Genomic DNA, 18,848 nt, shown 5'->3' with positions numbered 1-18,848 from the left:
AAGAGGGCTTGTTGAGCTTGATGCATGGTAAATCTATTTGGTTTATTCTTGGTTTATTGTTAAATATTATATTGCATTTCTTTAAGCAGACATCGTGTATATTGTGACTTCTAGCATTCCACACACAGCAGCTTATTGTTGTTCCCTTTAAATATGGGAAATAAAAATGGTTCTAGTTTGCTTTAAAAAAAAAAAAAAAAAAAAGAAAAGAAAAGAAGTTGAGAGAGAGTACTGCCATATTACATGGCCCAAGAAATATTGGCAGCGTGCTCTTTGGCTTTCATCCGTAGAACTGCAATGCTGGAGGACCTCCTTTCAAACTCTGGCTTGGTTTCAAAAGCATGTCCATTGGTTGCCCCAGAAAGCAACGAGTCAGTGAAAAAATTATTGAGGGGCATGTGGCTAAATTGGTTCTGGTGGTTTGAAAAGCCTGTGTAGCCAGAGTCTGTCCGGGGTGAATGGGAGTAAGGTGTCATACAGGAGGATGTATCTCGTGGCAGCATGCAGGAGGTAACCACAGAACCACTGGCCGCATTCCCTGCCCACAGATTGTTCTGAATCTGGAATACATAAAAATAACACAATTAAACTTAGTTTATCTTTTGTTTTATGCGATGCTTGGTTTGCTTTACCTCACATATAATTGGTTCCCCTCTGAAAGAAGCAACAAGTATTTAACAAGTTCTCTGCGATCATATCAGAAAATAGTATGAAGGGATCACATGAGACAAAAAAAAATGAGATCATTCACTTAAGAGCAAGGGCTGATGAGTCATGTTCCTTACTTTGCCATCCATTTGTTCTGCAGCTCCATATATGATGTCTTGTGTTGAACCTCAGGATGCCATCAGCCCAGTCAGTCAATAAAATTAATGGAAACACGACTGACAAAAGAGTGTACAAGATCATAGATATTTTCAACAAAAATGCTTCTCCTCATTTGAATTCCCACTGTAATGGTAGTAAAAGGGTGAACAAAACAAACCAATTCGGATCTCTCACTTGATAAAGCTCAACAAGTATTTGAAAAATTTAATAATGAGAAGCCATACATAATTACTTTAAAACAAATGAACCCCTAAAACACAGGAATTACTGCTAATACACTCAAGACCTCTTCTTAAATTTGTTTCAAAGATAGATTTGACATAAAATTTCTTTTCATTACTTTTTATGTGAAACTATACTTTGAGGGCATTTCTGTTTCAGCATTCAACTTTAACAAACTACATTGTGCATCCCTGGAAAATGTTGCATGACAGACTAGGATGCAAATTTTGTGGTTACCAGCAATATCTGAAGTAACCATGTATTTGAGCTTTGATGCATAATCCTTTCTATACTTGGCAGTCACTTAAAGCTCCATCCTGAGTCTCAGGCCTTCTACCATCTATGTATAGATGCTATTTATGGATAGGTATTTTTCACTTGTTTTTTACAAAATGAACAGACAGTAAGATTTTTAAGACCTAACATAAGTCAGCTCTAGTTATCTCAGACTGCATGGTCTTTCATTCCTGCTCTATTCACTCTGATTTGATCAAACTTCACACTCAGCAACTGCCCTTCTGTTTTTCCAAACTCTCTACCTTCTCTCTATCAATACTGCTTGCATATATAATTTCTGACATACTCATTCATCAGGAATGAGGAATTAATCATTTGCACACAACATTATAAAATATACAGCTTTGTATGTCTTCTCCACTTTTACCTATAAATCTTTCCTGAATGCGGATTCTTTTTTTTTTTTTTTAATGTACAAATAACATCAGGCAGGACATTTTTAGCCCCCATTCACAGTACAGATCTTGTCAGCCAGTAACTATATCCTTTCCTATTTGTTTTCCTTTACTAAATTTGTCTTCAGTCTAAAAATCTGTTGTCTTTTCAGTGTATCCTTGCCCTGAAGCACTGCAATTGAGCCCACGTGTCTTTGTTCTCTGTGATATGTTCGAGTAACTCAATTACTCTTCAGTTAGCACTGAAAAGTGAATTTCTACTTCAAACTTAATTTTAAATTCACATTCCAAATCCACAGACAAAGGAATTTTGACTTTAAGATATAAAGGTCATCTCTCTAGCTGACTGATTTTTTCTGTCAAAGTAGAGGTCAGAGGAAGTAATGAATTATGACAGACACACATATGCACACACAGAATGAAAACATGTTTCTAAGGCTGATGAGTTGTGTTTTCTCCCATTGTCCTATCACTTTGCAACAGCACACACCAAAACACCAACAAGCTAAAGCGATAAATTATGGTTTGCTGAACTCCTTTAGCTGAGATCTAGTGCAGATAGGAAGGATGAAATAGTTTTATTTTAATAAGTTAATATTTTAAACAGTTTAAACAAGGTCGTCAGGAGCTGACAAACTAATCTGGGGTCCTTGGGGATTCCAGCACCAAAAAAATAATCCAGTAAATGCTCCATTTGCTTTCCTCTGAAAGCCTGGGGGAAAACCATGGTAGCAACACATCTTCCCAAAATCTGGGTCTGCTCAACTTGTTTACACAGGCATGCATGCATGCAGTTATAGTTCCACACACTCATGGATGTGCCTTTCCATGCACACCCACATAGCTGGGCACACCTCAGGCTTCTGATCCTGCATATTTTAGCTGGTCTGCTGGGAAGCAATGGAGGAAGTGAGGTCACTGAGGAAGGATATGGAAGATTTTTCCTTCTTGTGGGCCTCCTTAAGTCTATATGAGGAAATCTAAAAAAATGTTTCTGAACTTTCCAGTTGCCTCCTCTCATAATCACTTTTCAGAAGACTCATATGTCAACCCATGAGAGACTCTCTACAATTTGACATGATTCTCAGCTGCCTTATTACTTGATTAACCTACCTGATCCAGTTTTGACTTATAATCAGACAAATTTCCCCAGAGAGAAACTAGTAAACCTATGTAGTGTGTAATACATGAGCTATTTCTGAAGGAGCTCATAATCTGCAAAGCTAACTTAGATGCAACAAAGTCTTATTTATCTGACTGACTGAAATTTCTTTCTAAGAAATACTATGCTAAACACTGCAGTCACCCAGGCAGCACATATATAATTATGGGAGGAATTAAAAAAAAAAGTTTAAATACAAACATGAACAAGTTTGCCTTTAATACCTTCATGATGGGAAATCTTCAAAAGGTTCAGAAGCTCAGTTAGAAAGTGCCCAATAACCTATGTGGTCTGGAGGAATCACAAAATCCCTCTTTCTTTTCAAATTTTGAGTGGTTTGGTTTGCAGTAAACTAAGTTTGGTACCATTTTCCTGATATTTTTATTCTAGACAAATCTCTTTCAATTTATGTTCAGTAAGATTGCACAGGTGTAAATGAGAACAGAATTCAGCTGCAAATCCTAAAATATGCCAATGTCTTTTTCAAGAAATATGTGAACAACCTATTAATTTCTAAAACTTTTAAAAAACTTTACATCTTTTCTCATGGGGCAGTTATGCCTTCCAAAACAATGTTTCAGTTATATCATTTTTCTATTCATTTTAGTTGGTTGAGTGACTTCACATTTGGTATTAAATTTTCATTTCTTTACAAGGATTTACAACACAAATATCTTGTAGTGAAATTTAGGTGCAGAAGGTATTCCTGTATTAAAAATAAATACAGCAATGTTTCACAATAACTCAAAATGATCAGACCATCTTTTGGTATGTTAGAAGGAAAAGGAACATGAATTTAAAGAAAATATTTTTCCTCTTAAAATCTTGTGTGATCCATGAACTATATAAAAGGCAATTCAGAGACTGTGAATGAAGCCATACATACAGCACATCTCTGGTTTCTGTTAACATCACAAACAACTTGAGCTTTGCTCTTGTGGTTACCATGAAATTACCAGAGCCCTTCAATATATTTACCTACTGTATGTTTTATACACGCATACACATGCACACACACCCTTCCTGATTTAAAAAGAAATAGGATTTCATAGCTGTGACAAGAACATAACTGTAGAGTTATGGTTGTTAACATGGTTATGATATAATTTCCTAGGCACATGACCTTCTGTTAGACACTGCAGAGGAAAATGAGCTGAGGTAATTGGTCTTCCCGCTTGGTGTCATTGCTTTTTTCTGTAGTTTTCAAACTCCCTGAGCTTCAGCCTTTTTATGCAGCCCCTAGAGAAATCACATAAACTCAAATATCAAATTTTCCTGGTAGTTTTCTATCACTCCCCTAGCTTTGTTCTCCCATCACCAAACTCTTGACTTGTGTTATTTCAGCCACCTGCCTATCCAGACTAGAGACCATCTCTGTTTGAGTGCATGTGTTTTAGTGCTTCACATGGGAAACAAAACACTAATCTCTTTTAAGATCGCTAGATATCAAGAGATATTATTATTATATTACATAATAAATGTTATATGTGCTGAATGTTATTATAATTACTCTGGTAAGAAATTAGAAACTACACATTTCTTCTGTGGAAAACAAGTCTAAATGACAGTAAATGAAGAGTTAAGAATTTATGTAATTATAGAACACATATGAATGTCAGACTAATTTGCTAAATTTTTGCCGCTCCTCTCCTTGCACTACCAGAAATATCAAATCTCTGCTAGCACAAGGAGCTGCTTTCAGGAGATTAAATGTAATAGCTGTTAAACTGCTCAAAAATACTAGTTCACAAGTTGTATCTGTTGGCCATTCTTAGTCCCTTAGCACAATTAATTTGGTCTGTAACTTTCCACTTTTTTTTTTTTTCTGGGTGACTCTTTAGAACATCCAAAATACATAGAGAAATTTGCCTGTGCTTCCCAAGCTTGTAGATTCTCAGAATAATTTAAACTAAAAAGAGCCTCAGATTATTTTTCTGAACCCTTGCTTGCAGTTACTCTCGAATTTTGATAAGGTTACTCAAACCTCATCCAGCCATGTTCTGAGTCACTCCAGCTGCAGGGGTTCATTAATTTCTATGGGCAATTTGTCCAGATGCTTCCCCATTCTCATTGTATTTTTACATTAATATCTAGACAGAGAACTTCTCAATGTTTAATTTGTGATCATTTTGTAGGAGCTGCTAGACAAATGGACATGTGAAGATCACCTGTACTACATCAGGCTCATGTATGACAGAGATGAAGCACGCAGTTTTCAGATATAAGTAAAATGTTAATTAGCACATTTTAGTGAGAAGCTTAATGATACAGATTTAAAATATGTGATAGACCCCTTCAGTTCACATTTGGCTTACACATGGTGAACAAAATAAAAATCTGACCATTAGATTCCACACTTAGACAAGTTTTCTGAGCTTCAAAATAATGTAAGATTTGAAAAGTCATCAAGCTTTCATTTTTGTATGGGATGTTTGTAAACTATAAATTCTCCCTATTGCAATCTCAAGGCCAATTACAATATGGATTAATTATATTTCAACTCTATGTTAAAGACAATACTTCATATTTTGAAAAATACTATTAAAAATTTTGTGTATCTCAGGAAAAAAAATTCGGATAATTAAACCCCAGTAAAGTCACTCACACTTAAAGAAATACATGTTTCCCAAAAAAAACCCCACAGACCAACAAACTGAATGTTGGGACTATGAGAAAGACCACATACAGTGGTGGTTTATTACCAAGAAAAAATAAAAGTGCAGGGCATAAGCTACTTCGTGTGGAACAGACACCACCCAGAAAGATTAGAAGTGTCAATCCACTCTTGTTGGAAGATGAGCCACAGCAGGGCAAGTGAGCACACATGCAGCAAGACACACAGCATGCAGGTGGTGGCTCAGCCCAAGCTCCACACTGTCACACTCAACAGCATGAGTGCACGATAAAACTTCTTTGAAGCTAGATCAGGGATGTCTGCCACATCCACTCATGCTCAATCCGTGTACCCATAGCCTTAATGAGCTATTGTGATTAACTGTCATTTATGTGTCTACTACAGTTAAAAGAAATTTTAAGTCATATAACATGTGGTGTCTAATATATTCCATATGAACATTTAATTGCAGCATGTAACTTTGATTATTTCTAATGAGGATTAGCCATATGTACCAAGGCTAGAGCAAATGATAATGATGATCCAAGGACTTAGTACTTAACACATGTATGCTGATACCACTTCTACACTCTTCAACTGCCAACACATCATGGGGTGCCATGCTGTTCAGCATATTAATTTGATTTATCATTCTAGTGGATGGAATGCAAATTTCAGCCTCTTCCTTCCATTTATGAGATTTCATAATTTTTATTTATTTCTACACCTTCTATATCATTCCTGTTCCCATACTTTTGAAAAGCTTTTGTTGTCTTAGGATTCCCACCTGCAGTACATTGGGCCTTTTCAACTGAAACAAAAAATTAAATTCTATCCTATCCAAGTCTTGCCTTCATTTTCAAGAAAAATTTTTAAATACCCAAACATTTTACATGTGATATTAAGAGGGAAAGTAGATTTGTGTGACAAAATTAATCCTTTTAAAAGAACTTAAAACAAAAATTACAAAAAATGAATATGATTAAAGAACAAGAAGGAAAGACGCAAAGAAAGGAAAGAGCCTAGATTGGAGAAAAATGTTGACCTTTTTTATCTGCTTTTCAATGGTACAATTTAATGTTTATTTACATACTGATGCACTTATTTATAAAAATAGCATTATACAATTTGATTCACACAGGGAAATCTGTGAATCTTGTGTGATAATAGTATAGGCTCTTGTGTGTGTTAGTAACGGGAGGGTAAATGAAATTTTGTCTCAGGTTTTCTTGTTAGTTCTCATTGAATCATTGAATCTGATTGCATCAATTACCTTTGTAACAAGAGCTTTTCCACTAACATAGGGTGGCAGAGGGAGTCAAATAAAGACCAGTAAGGTAAGAGAAGAACAAAGCTAAAGAGGTTTTTTTATTGTTCCTCTTCCAACATATTTATACATCTGTGTAGGTAACTACAGATGACTGCAGTGAACCAGGTATCATAATGAAAACATGTTGACAGGTCATCTTACCAATTTTACACCTTACGTTTTAGGAATAAAAACTTTAATTGATAGATTTTTGACAGCTGTAAAGGGAACCCATTTCTGGCATAAAAGTCCCTTTGGTTAAGTTTCCTAAACACAAATGTCTAATACTTATCTGACCATGACTGCCTAAAATGAAGGACGGATCCTCCTTTTAAATCCTGTTCATCAGCACTTCAACGGTGTCTCAGATATCCTGAGATATGTTGAATAACACTCTACATAGTATTTAAGTGATCAAATTAAGTATGGTTTATTTACGAACATTCACTCTGGTGAAATGAAATAAACTTCTTCATGAAGGGAATCCGCATTTGTTTCCCCACTGATGTTAAGATATTCCATCTTATCAGTAGGATATTGCTAGTTAAGCTAAAAATGTCTAGGATATGTGTTTTCCTGAGTACACTTAAGATGACTCAGACCACAAACTGTTACATCTGCAAGAAAACCTTGAAGTTTAAACACTGAAAATAATGAAACCAAAATAAATGAAAATTGCCATGCATAAAATTTTCCAAGAAAAATCTGATTTTCAGCATAATGTTAAAGCCTTAAAAAAAACATCTGAATCACAGATGATTGTTCAAGAATATTGTACAAAATGTCCTTCTCTGTTATCCAGATTTTAACAGTATAATTAATGGAAGATATATGTATGCAGAATTTGGCCAGTTTAGGAGATATTCCATTTCTTGGCAGGTAGATAAGCAACTAAAAGAACTACAAACAAACAAACAAACAGAGAATCTAAAGTCAATATACTGTAAAAATAATTAAAGTTAGACTGAAAGAGCAAAGCAAAGAGTTATGATCTACCAAAACAATCTAAATTGTCATTATTGTGAAGATAAAGATGTGGAATCTAATAGCAAAATTAGACTGGATTATAGAGACAGGTGTTGCATCAGATCACCTTTAGTCACTTCCAACCTCAACCTTTCTCTGATTCAGAGCCAACCTACTGTCTGAAATGAGTAGAAAGATTCATTTTCTCACAAGAGAAACCTTGCAGATTTATGAAGTCACACAATACATAGCAACATTATGTCCTTAATTTGTATTTGATTAAGATAATTGGTAAAGAGACTAAGCAGAAGTCTTCACAACGCCCTTGGTTGACTGCAAAAGACTGATGCTTCTGCTGGAATGCAACTGAGATGTGTTTTCTCAACATATCCATGGTTGGACTCAAAACAGAAAATCTGCAGGCTGCAAAGGCTTATAATGCACACCAGAAGTTCATATTTGTTCCTGTTCTTTCTACTATAAAACTGTAAACTTCTCAGCTTGATTTCATCCTTTTTCAATATTCAACCTATATTTTCTTCCAGCAACAGTGAGCCTGTTTTTTTCCATGTTGCTTCTTAAATAAGCTCTACTGATCTGTGTTCCACAATCCACAAAAAAAAAAAAAATAATTTCTTTTAAAGTATATTTCAAAGTATATTTAAAAATTATTTTTTTAAAAGTATGGCAAAGCTTGTCTAATATTTACCTGTTTCATTGTCACAAGAGAAGTACCTGTGGTGGTGGTGGTATGGGAAAAAAGGAAAGGAAAAAAGGATATTTGTTTTCTTTTCTTACATTAACTACAATGAAATAAAGGAATTGTTGGGGAAATCAATTTATAACATTAAAATGAAAAAAAATTAAATACATTTTCTGCCTGATTTGTAGGATAGATTGATGAATTTATAGCAAGTCAGGAGCTGTATATTTTCTTTATTTTATTATCTTCATAATGGACATCTAGTTCAAAATATTTGAGTGCAATACTTTTAAAACAGATTTTCACTGTCTCAGTCATTCTCATTGGAAATGTTATATATATAATAGAGGTAAGATTTTACAGAAGGACAGGATTTCAGAATGTGAAAACTATGAATAATTACCACCAGGTTAGCAAGAATATTAATTTTTATTAAATGTTCTGTGATAATTGCCTGTACACCTACTCATATATAGAAAGGTAGCCAAAATTTTCTCTGAGGAGAGGGCTACCTTGTTTTTATCATGTAGCCAAGCTCTGCATGCAAGCACTCAACTGAAACAGCCAATGTAAAGTCTACTCACACCTTCACTTAGCTCCTGGTTCCTATTCTTGAAGTACAGAACAGCACAAAGCAGTATTCTCACAGGTGACCAGACTCAATTACACATTTGTGCCTCTCTGTTTGCCTGCAGTCTGTTAGTCTGTGCTTGTAGGTGAGCACATTGCATTTGTGTTTGTGAAAGAGTACACATTTTGTATTTCTACATGTTTTAGAGAAGCTTGATCGAAGATGAAAAGACCAGCATTTGTATTTCAATCTTCTTCAAGAATCTATTAATTAAGGATGGAAATATTTGTCAGGCTGAAGCTTAGTTGTGTCATCTGTCTAGCAGATATTTTTTGACAAAAGTATAAACCAGGAATGCAGATAATTAATCTTTTTAACAATCTGAAAGTACAGAATACATATTTTATTGGATTAGAATTCTATAGATCATATCATTATGGTCATTTGGGAGTATGTGTAGATGGAATCCTACTAAAAATGCAACATAAATTGGCAGACACAAATTTAGTCTAGAAATCCCAAAGCTTCAGCACTGTTCCTTGTATCACTTGTTGTGATGCTATAGGTAAGTCAGAAAGACCTTCAAAGGAGAGTTGACCACCTTGAATGAGACCTGAGTGAATTCAAATCTATGTCTTTTTGAATCTACCTGGGGCTATCTAAGACTGCATCTGCCTACCTAAACACAGAGCCATGCAGTGCTTGCTAATGATATTTGGGTTATTGCCCTGCTACATTTTAAAATGAAACGAGGTGACTTACAAGTGCCACTACAGCTGAAGTGGTTGTGTCCGTGTTCTGAGCTGCTGGAGTGCAGGGCAGCTCTGGCCCAGGCACCAAACATAGTAATATGTAACCTCTTCAGAAGTAAAGCACCTTAAACTGAGTAGATAACATGTGAGCAGCAGACCCCTGGTTCATAGCTAATCACATTCATAGAATCATAGAGTCACTAAGGTTGGAAAAGACCTCCAAGATCATGAGGTCCAACATTTGACCAAACACTGCCATGCCAACTAAAGCATATAACTAATTGTCATTTCCAGTCAATTCTTGAACACTTCCAGGGATGGTGACTGCAGCATTCCAATGCTTAACCACCATTTTGGTTAAAAAATTCTTCCTGATATCTCCGCGGGCTCAGCTTGAGGTTATGCCTACAACCTGAAGGGAGGTTGTAGACAGGTGGGGGTCGATCTCTTCCACCGGGCAGCAACTGGCAGAACAAGAGGACACAGTCTCAAGCTACGTCAGGGAAGGTTTAGGTTGGATATTAGGAAAATATTTTTCACTGAAATAATAATAAAATACTGGAATTGTCTTCCTAGGGAGGTGGTGGAATCACCATCTCTGGATATGTTGATATGTTTAAAAAGAAGACTGGATTTGGTACTTGGTGCTATAGCCTAATTGTGGTGTTAGGGCGTAGGTTGGACTTGATGGTCTTAGAGGTCTCTTCCAACCTCATTATTCTGTGATTCTGTGATATGTCCTCTTAACCTGTCACTTGTTCCCTGGGAGAAGAGACCAAGGCCCATCTTGCTACAATCTCATTTCATGCAGTTGTAGAGCATGATGAGGTCACTCTGGCACCTCCTTTTCTCCAGGCAAAAAAGCCCAACTCTCTCAAATGCTCTTCACAGGACTTGTGCTCCGGACCCCTCCCCAGCTCCGCTGCCCTTCTCCAAACGTTCTCCGGCACCTCAATGTCGTTCTCATAGTGAGGGGCACAGGACACAGGATTTGAGATATGGCCTCACCACTGCCAAGGACAGGGGGACAATCCCTGCCCTGATCCTGCGCTGCAGGACAGGATGCCATTGGGCTTCTTGGCCACCTGGGAACACTCTGGCTCATGTTCAGCTGCTGTCAACCAACACCCACAGGACCTTCTCTGCTGAGTCAATTTCCAGCCACTCTTCTCCAGTCCTGAGGAACTCTTCATTCAGTCAATTCAGAGTGTGACAAAAGCAAGCTCACATAGAATATGAGTATTTTCTCAAGGTTGGCAGAGGCCCTGCTATCTAATGAACCTCATGAAGAGCACCAAAATACCAGTAGTGGAAGGGAACCATGCAAGATTTTTTTTTTATTTGCATGGTGCTTTTTTATTATTTATTATGTGGTAAAAGTCATGTGAAGCCAGAGACATGAAAAAAAAAAATAGCTCCAGAAAAAATATTCAATGTGCTAAAACAAGCAAGGAGACAAACAAAAGCAGAGACTGAAGCAAAGCTGTAAACCAAAGGACTGGAGAACAGAGAAAGATTACAACCTTATTATGCATTATACCTTACTATTTACTAACAAGAAACTGAAAAAAAAATAAACCAACTACAATGGTCTGAGAGAGCTGTCCTGTCCCTCTGCCTCTCTCCCCCAGTGATATACATTCAGTTCTGATTCTGCATGGCTATATTATGGTTTCATGCTAGTAAGAGACTTGTTCTATTTAATGGCCTGTTGAGGTCCGTAAGAAAATGGTGCATGTTTAACACATCAAAAAGAAAATGTCTAGAGATCAGATACTTTATACGTCATCTTAGCAAAGTATACAAAACCAGAATTGTTAGGATGGCTGCCAAATGTAGAACCAAAGTACTGCTTGGTCTTTAGCATACCTGAGGGTAGCTGTCAGTCCTTGGAAGAACAGATATATCATAGGTAGCAGCAAAGTGGCTCTTGGCTTGCTGGATCTGACCATAGCGCTCTCTTTTTCTCCATTTTGCTCTTCGATTCTGGAACCAAACCTATGGTGTACAAGGAAAGAGTCATCAGGGTAAAAAAAATTATATACTGTACAAAGGGTTTTAGGAAAATAAGAGATTTTGGACAGTGGCTTTGAAATTTATGTTCATCTACAAAGCAGAAGTTCTCCACCTGAAAATTAATTTTTCACTGTTTCAATCTTGTAAATGCCACACCTGCTTAATTTATTGCTGGCTATGTTAAACATACATATTTTTACATTCTCTCAAAAGAAACAAAGAAACAAAATCAAAGACAACCTGGGAAAGATCAGTCTGTAGTAAGTAAAGAAACATTCTCTTAAATTCCCATGCCCACTGACTTGCTGTGACTAGCCATAATCTGCTTCCTAGAGGTGTCCATAATCTCTATCAAGTGCAGTAATAAAAAGGCAGTAAAAATTGGCACAAGGACAGTAGTCTACACAGAAGGAAAGGTTTTTATAAGGAAGGCTATCTAAAAGACCAGGAAGATAATAAAAAGTCACCATGGCACAGACAGTTTTTGAAATATTGTGATTTTTTTCCACTTTGGTGTTAGGTGATATCTGTTTCTTATAATGGAAGACAGAAGAATTGCACTTTCAGCTATGGAATGCTTTAGATTTTATGCTTAAATTTGTTTATACCCCTTGGTCTGTTCTGTAATATTTTGAGTATCAAGCATTAAACCAAAAAATCCATTATATGACAATTTCTTTCTGTTACTGATAACTGTCATTGTCCCATGGTCATAATAATTCATTCTTGTCTTTCAGACAGTTTAGTTTGGACTGGTTAGGAATTATCCTGATGAATAAAGGGGATTGCTAAGAAAAGTAACACTGTATAAGAGTAATATCCAACTACTCATTATTGTTCTGGTGTAAGCAAGCTCACTGAGGTTTTTTTTTTTAAGACAGATTTTTAACTGAACATTTTTTTTAAGGAAACAATGGCATTAGTTAGTCATCCTGCTAAATCAATCATTAATTCATTTTGATATATACATACATGAATGGTGGGATTTTTATAGATACTTCCTGTACTTTGAGTGATGTTTACTAGTTCCATATTGTGGCATAGTTAAAATAACACTGGTTTATAATTCCATTCTTGCATTGATCTTTGGAGAACTCAAATGTCTTTTGGTACAACTTAAGCAACCAGGACATAATTTTGCTCATTTTGATTCCCAAGGACTTGTGGCAGATGTAGTTTGTGTAATCTTTTAAAAGATTCAGCAATCAAAGTAAAGCTCATGCATATAACTCCTGAGTATATATTGCTAGGAACCTGGTGGTAAATTTGTGTTATTTATGATGCCTGAGGTTCAGCAACAAAAAAAGGGAAGGCAAAAAAAATCTCCTGTCTCCACAAGAGGCATCAAGGATGCGATAAGGAAATTTAGTCATGAAGTCCTTTCCTTGAAAAAAGACCTTGACAATCTTCTTAAAATGGGTACCATATACTGGACTGACACGCAGCAGGAAAGAGAACAACTTAGATAAATTAGGTTCAGGTTGGCTCTCTGTGCATGCGTGCAGGACAAACATTAAATTGGATGTTGATGAAATGGTGGTAAAGGGAACTGTGGGTAAGGTATCCAGCTGATCACTCTGCTACACTAAATCAAACAATTTGCTTGAATTCACAGAAGTAAATGAGAAAAAGTACATTTTTTTTTTCTCTGACAATCCCTCAAAATGTTTCTGTTTACACCACTTTACTAGAAACTTACTCTTGGCAGAGATAAAGTAACCATTTGCCTCCACAAAGCAATGTAGAAATCTGCTGCTTGTTATCCTTGAATTGCCAGATGCTTGCTTTTAATGACGTAAAGCCTTGCAAATTGCTTAATCTTGTGATGGAATACTCTTGCTACTCTGGATAGAAATTATCAACATGTATTTCCATATTTAGCATGAGAAATGCAAAGATCAGGTATCTTTTAAGAAAGGTAAGAATATGTTTAAATAAAATAGAAATAAATATTCTGTGAAAGTCTGATATAGACATATATTTTTCATTTACTGTCTATACACTTGCAATGTGAAGCCTCTAAATCTCAGAAAAACATGTGATAAAAAGTGAGATGACACACTTTAGTTCAATTTTCCCCTCCCTCTTCTCACTATTAATTTGTTCTTGAGGTGGTTCTCCATATTCTGGAATTAAACATTTGTTAGAACAGTGTTTTAATGTTATGCTACCTCCTTTTTTTTGAGTGAAGATTAAACCCCAATGAATGGAAGTCATACTTGGGAAGCTGTACCAAATTCAGGAGAGGAATTGCACAGAGCCTAAAGAGTTAAAAGCCACTGAAATAAATTCCAGCGGCATTGCTGATATTGCATTGATGTAACGGAACACAGCTTTGGACTCTATTTTCTGATGACAATGGCAAATGTGATGCCTGCTTGAATAGACATGAAAAGAACACTTCTTTATAAAATTAATTAGTTGGCTTTTTCTGAAAGTGTTTCTGCTTTAATTTCAGTTTGTATGCATGTGCACTGACGTCTATTTCTCTATATGCATGTGTGAATATGTGTTTAATTACAAGTTGTGAAGTTGTTATCATATTCAAATCACTAAATTAAAAAATTAATCCCAGTCTGTAATAATCAACAGGACTGTTATTCTCTAAATTGAAATAATGATTATTACCAGAACAGGAAAGAGAGCTAAAATGAAGATAAACTTGCAAAAAGTGGCTCACACCTTTTTCTAACAGAAGACCGCTAAACAACAGAAAGGCTGAATTTCCTGGATATTTAGCTTCTTTTCTCACCATTGAACACTGAAAGCCATAAATATTATTGAGATTACTATATGAGCACGTATGAATGAATCACATTTGTACGCAGTTACGATATTCAAATAATGTACTAGGTGGTCACCAGTATGTTTTCTTCCAAAAAACTAGAATAATATTATTTATAAGTTATCAATGTTTAAAAAGCAGAAATTGTACCTCCTAATTTTGTGATTTCTAAGATCATGCCATACAGAAAAGATTAATAGATCATGTCCTTGTTTTATATAAGCACACAACACACACACACATATGTCTATGTAAATACAGGTATATAGCTATATAGATAAATATACACATTTACGTATGTGCAGTTTCACTGTACAGTCTTTCGATAGAAACACAGAATTTAGTTACTTTTTAGAGTGTAATTTTCATGCCATGACACGCACAGAATCCTCTGCATCTGAGTTCTGCATTGTCATTAGTCTGAACTATATGCAACAAGTATATAGTGTGATCTTTACATGTAACAATGTATGTTTTCCCTGCCTGGAATTCTACAAGAGATCAAGACAGCTTTACTATTGATGTTGTTTTCTCATCCTTTAAACAAGTGTTCAGAACTGCAACACAAGCTATTTAAAAAAATAACAAGTTATTTTAGCACTACAGGATAAGAGCTCATGTCCATAAAGAAACGAGGCAAAACGAGCTGTTTACTTTAGCTTTATGGGCTTTTGTACAATCCCCAAGAGTGTAAATTACTCATTCCTACAATGTACAATTTGTCATAGAAAGGCTGAAATCTGGTTCCTACCTGGACTCTGGCCTCAGTGAGCTCTGTTCTCAGAGCTAGCTGTTCTCTTACATAGACATCGGGGTAGTGAGTTTTCTGGAATACTTTCTCCAGTTCCTCCAGCTGCAAACTGGTGAAAGTTGTTCTGTGTCTCCTCTTCTTACTGCTGGAGACATTGCTGTCACACTTATCACCAAGTTCATCCAGGTCTCCCTTCTCCTGCAGCCCTTTCACTGGAGACATCCTGAGATTGTTGCAATTGTCCATGGGCCTGCTCAGCTCTGTGTGAAGGGGCTGTCCTTCCACTTTAGTAATCCCGTAGTTGACTGTATACGAGGTGGGTAAACAGCTGGTTAATAAGTGATCAAGGGGGAAGGAGAGGTGTTTAGATTCAGGAGTTCATATAAAACAGTTTCACAAGGAGCCAGATTCTATTGTGGCAGTGTTATTTCTATATGAGACCATTGAAGAGGAATTTGTAATATTAACCACAGATAGAACAAAAGTGCTAAATCACATTGAATTTTAACCAAGAATGGTATCTGAAAACTTACAGAGTAAGGAGACTGTGCAAGAGACTTGGATATTTTCACCCTACTACTCCTATTAAAGCAGTCAATAATGCATGAAATCAGCCTCAGCTAGAGTTGTACAGATAAAGAATCTTAGCCCAAAAGAGATTTTCATAGAAGAGGCACAAAGCTATTGACAAATGTGCCTTTAAACTTGGAAGCAAAAGTAAAAAAAACCTGATCTCTATGAAAATACAAACTAGCAGTGAAGTGAACTTAATAGTTATAAACTGACAAATAAAGAAGCAAATTAAACCAAAAATCAAATTCACTATTAAAATTCAATAAATTCCATATACCTTCTCTTGTATTTGTGGAATTATTGTGGAATTATAAGTGGAATTATAAGTGGAATTATATTATAAATAAATACAGGATATTTCTGCAAAATATTAACTTATTAAAAGAGATAGTTTCCTATACTTTGTAAAAGGATTGCAGGAACTATTTGTCTTTAGGTAAAACTTGAGTGGTAGAGATAATAAATATTCCACAATAGCTTCTTAATAAGGAATTAAAATATTTCCTACTTTTCAATATTTTTACTTATCACTGGAAAAGTCATAAGTTAAATAATTCCAAAAAAATTTTTTTTTTCCCTTTTCTAAGAAAAAGACAGAATAAAAGATTCAAGCTCTATAGAAATTAAAACTTACAAACATGTTATGTAACATAATAAGCTTGCTTTGAGATTGTCTCACATTCTCAGTAATTTCTTTTCTTTTAATTCCAGCTGGTTGCAATGAAACACAATTTTTAGATACTTACCATCAACACATACATAGATAGGAAGTGCTCCAAAGCCCTCGAGGCACATAATAAATTAGCTAATCAAGAAAAACTTCAATGTATCAATCAATTTCCTATAGGTTTTTCATTTTAAAATTATATTTGAAGAACTCTATCGATTTCTTACCATTTTTTCATACAAATAAAAGAACTTTGTCAAAAATATATATATATACTTCAATGACTACTTGAAGTCAAAAAGCATATCATATCGTTAGTCTTACTGCAGCTGATCTTAACCAGATTTTCCAATTTTTCTAGGAAATTAGTTTTTAGTTTTTTTTTCTACAGCGATTTTCATCATGTTGGAATAATGAAGAAGATTTTGAATGTTTTAAAACGAAAATATTCCTCATTCTCTTTGCTTATAAGCTAGAAAATTTTAATACTTGATGAAACGTTTAACACCATTCTTTGGATGACCGATGGGGTTTTGAGAAAAATCACCTTCACGCATCAATTAGTAACACGGCAGAGAACACCGCTAGCGTTGTAGGACGATATTTGAAGGAAGCAAAGATGACCAAGCGGTCTTCTGTTCCCTCCCGGGACCGGCACCGGAGAGCCGGCCGTGTCCGGGGTCGCTCCGGCACCGACACACCGGCGATGCTTTTTCCCGGGAGTCTGCCGGGTGAAAACGCCGCGGCTCGCAGTGGGGGCGGGGATGGCCGGGGAGCGGCCGGAGGGCGACCATGGGCCAGCCAGGGGGCTGCCGGGGATGGCCAGGGTGTGCCGAAAGGTACCGGGGGGCGGCCGTGTCCTACAGCACCCTCCGGGACCCGCCGGGCCGTCGGTCCCCGGGCGGACTGCCCCGGGGACGGGCGGGCTGCGCCGGCGTTCCCGGAGCTGTGACTTCGGCCAGCCGAGGCAGCCGGGCCGCGGCCAGTGGGGAAGGCAGTAGCTGAAGAGCTGCACTGAAAGGAAAAGAGCTCCTCAAAGTAGGCGTTTTCCTTCTCCCGGATTTTTTTTTTTTTTTTTTTTAATAGTAGGGTAGTAGTATTATAACAATAGTATTGTTACTGCTATTGTTATTTTGCTACGACCTGACAGCCCCTCGAATGCCCACACCCGAAGGCTGCACAGCTGCCTTTGGCCTCCCTGGGCAGGAGAATCCCTGCCCTCCCCCGCACATCTCCAGGAGGAGGAATATCCCCGGGATGACGACTCACCGTTGCTGTCCTGGCAGGGTGATGTCCTCTCCAGCCTCACATGATGCTCAGCTCTTTGCAGAGGGTTGAAGGCCTGTACACATTTGCTGCCTGACGTTTTGCTATAAAAGGACTCATTGTCCAAAGTTTCCATAACGTGCTCCAAACTGCCTCCTGCTCCCATATAAAAGTCACTGTTCTTGCTCGGCTGGCTCTTCAGGGCAAACTTCTCGCTCAGAAAATCCATAATCATCTAAAGCTGCTTGAGAACCTCTTCCCTAGACAGAGGCTGGACTGTGAGCAAGGGAGGGAGAGTGAGTGGATGGGAGGGAAGGAAGGAGGGAGGGAGGAAGAGGCGTTCAGCGCTTAAAGAGCTGTTTTGCCTCTGAGCCTTTGATTTGTCTTGTCTTGAAAGGGGAACCCGAAGTTGCTCTTATATCTTGAAGCTCAGCAGGACTTCTTGTGCAACCTCCCATTTCTAATGAATATGAAAATAAGCAAGTAGTCTAACTCCACCCCAGGTCCCCCAAGACCTAATCCCAACACAGGAGGGAGTTCCAGGCCCATTTTCCACAGACAGATCTGTTTCAGACAGACACACACAAGCATTTGGGGAGGGTGAGGGGAGAAAGGGAGGGAGAGAGGGGAGGGGAGGGAGAACAAATAAAAAGGACATTTCCCCTCTGCAACCTATTCTCATTTCTCCAGGGCTCCTGGAAAGAGCAATCCCTCGCTTCCCTCCCTCTCCCCCCAGCTCCCTGAGAGGCTTACAGCGAGGTAATTTCAGGGGCACATACCCTTAAGTAAAGGATCTTCTTTAATCGATTTGACTGATATGTCGGTAGCTGCAGTCCTGTTCTATGAAGCTGTAAAATTAAGAACCGGTGTTCCTTCTCTATTAAACAGCTCAGAAGTTTTGTCCTAGAGAAAACAGAGAAAAATGTTGTAGGCAGTTGTTTGTGGAGAGAGAATGTAAACCAGCGAAACTT

General features: G+C 37.1%; 1 protein-coding gene across 1 annotated transcript; it reads right to left on the bottom strand.

Annotated features, from left to right (window-relative positions):
* Positions 1-209: 209 nt before the first annotated feature.
* ALX1 (ALX homeobox 1) lies at positions 210-18,112 on the bottom strand. Its single transcript, XM_021528071.3, has 4 exons — positions 17,881-18,112; positions 15,372-15,676; positions 11,689-11,817; positions 210-560 (listed from the first exon to the last, which is right to left on the bottom strand). Exons 1-4 carry the CDS (start codon positions 18,110-18,112, stop codon positions 240-242), a joined length of 987 nt encoding a protein of 328 aa, XP_021383746.2. The 3' UTR covers positions 210-239.
* Between the last annotated feature and the right edge of the window lie 736 nt (positions 18,113-18,848).

Source organism: Lonchura striata, chromosome 5 (assembly GCF_046129695.1).
Source record: "Lonchura striata isolate bLonStr1 chromosome 5, bLonStr1.mat, whole genome shotgun sequence".
Lineage (NCBI taxonomy): Eukaryota > Metazoa > Chordata > Aves > Passeriformes > Estrildidae > Lonchura > Lonchura striata.
Note: the sequence above shows the minus strand (reverse complement) of the source record. Positions and strands in the feature narration are given on the sequence as shown.

What these genes read in the sequence shown, in the direction of transcription:
- ALX1 (XM_021528071.3), bottom strand. Translation starts at nt 18,112, where the DNA reads ATGATTATGGATTTTCTGAGCGAGAAGTTTGCCCTGAAGAGCCAGCCG. An exon ending in ACCCTGCCAGGACAGCAACG is followed by an intron (nt 15,677 to 17,880) that starts GTGAGTCGTCAT and finishes CCTCGTATACAG; the next exon opens with TCAACTACGGGATTACTAAA. An exon ending in GGACTGACAGCTACCCTCAG is followed by an intron (nt 561 to 11,688) that starts GTATGCTAAAGA and finishes TATGTATTCCAG; the next exon opens with ATTCAGAACAATCTGTGGGC.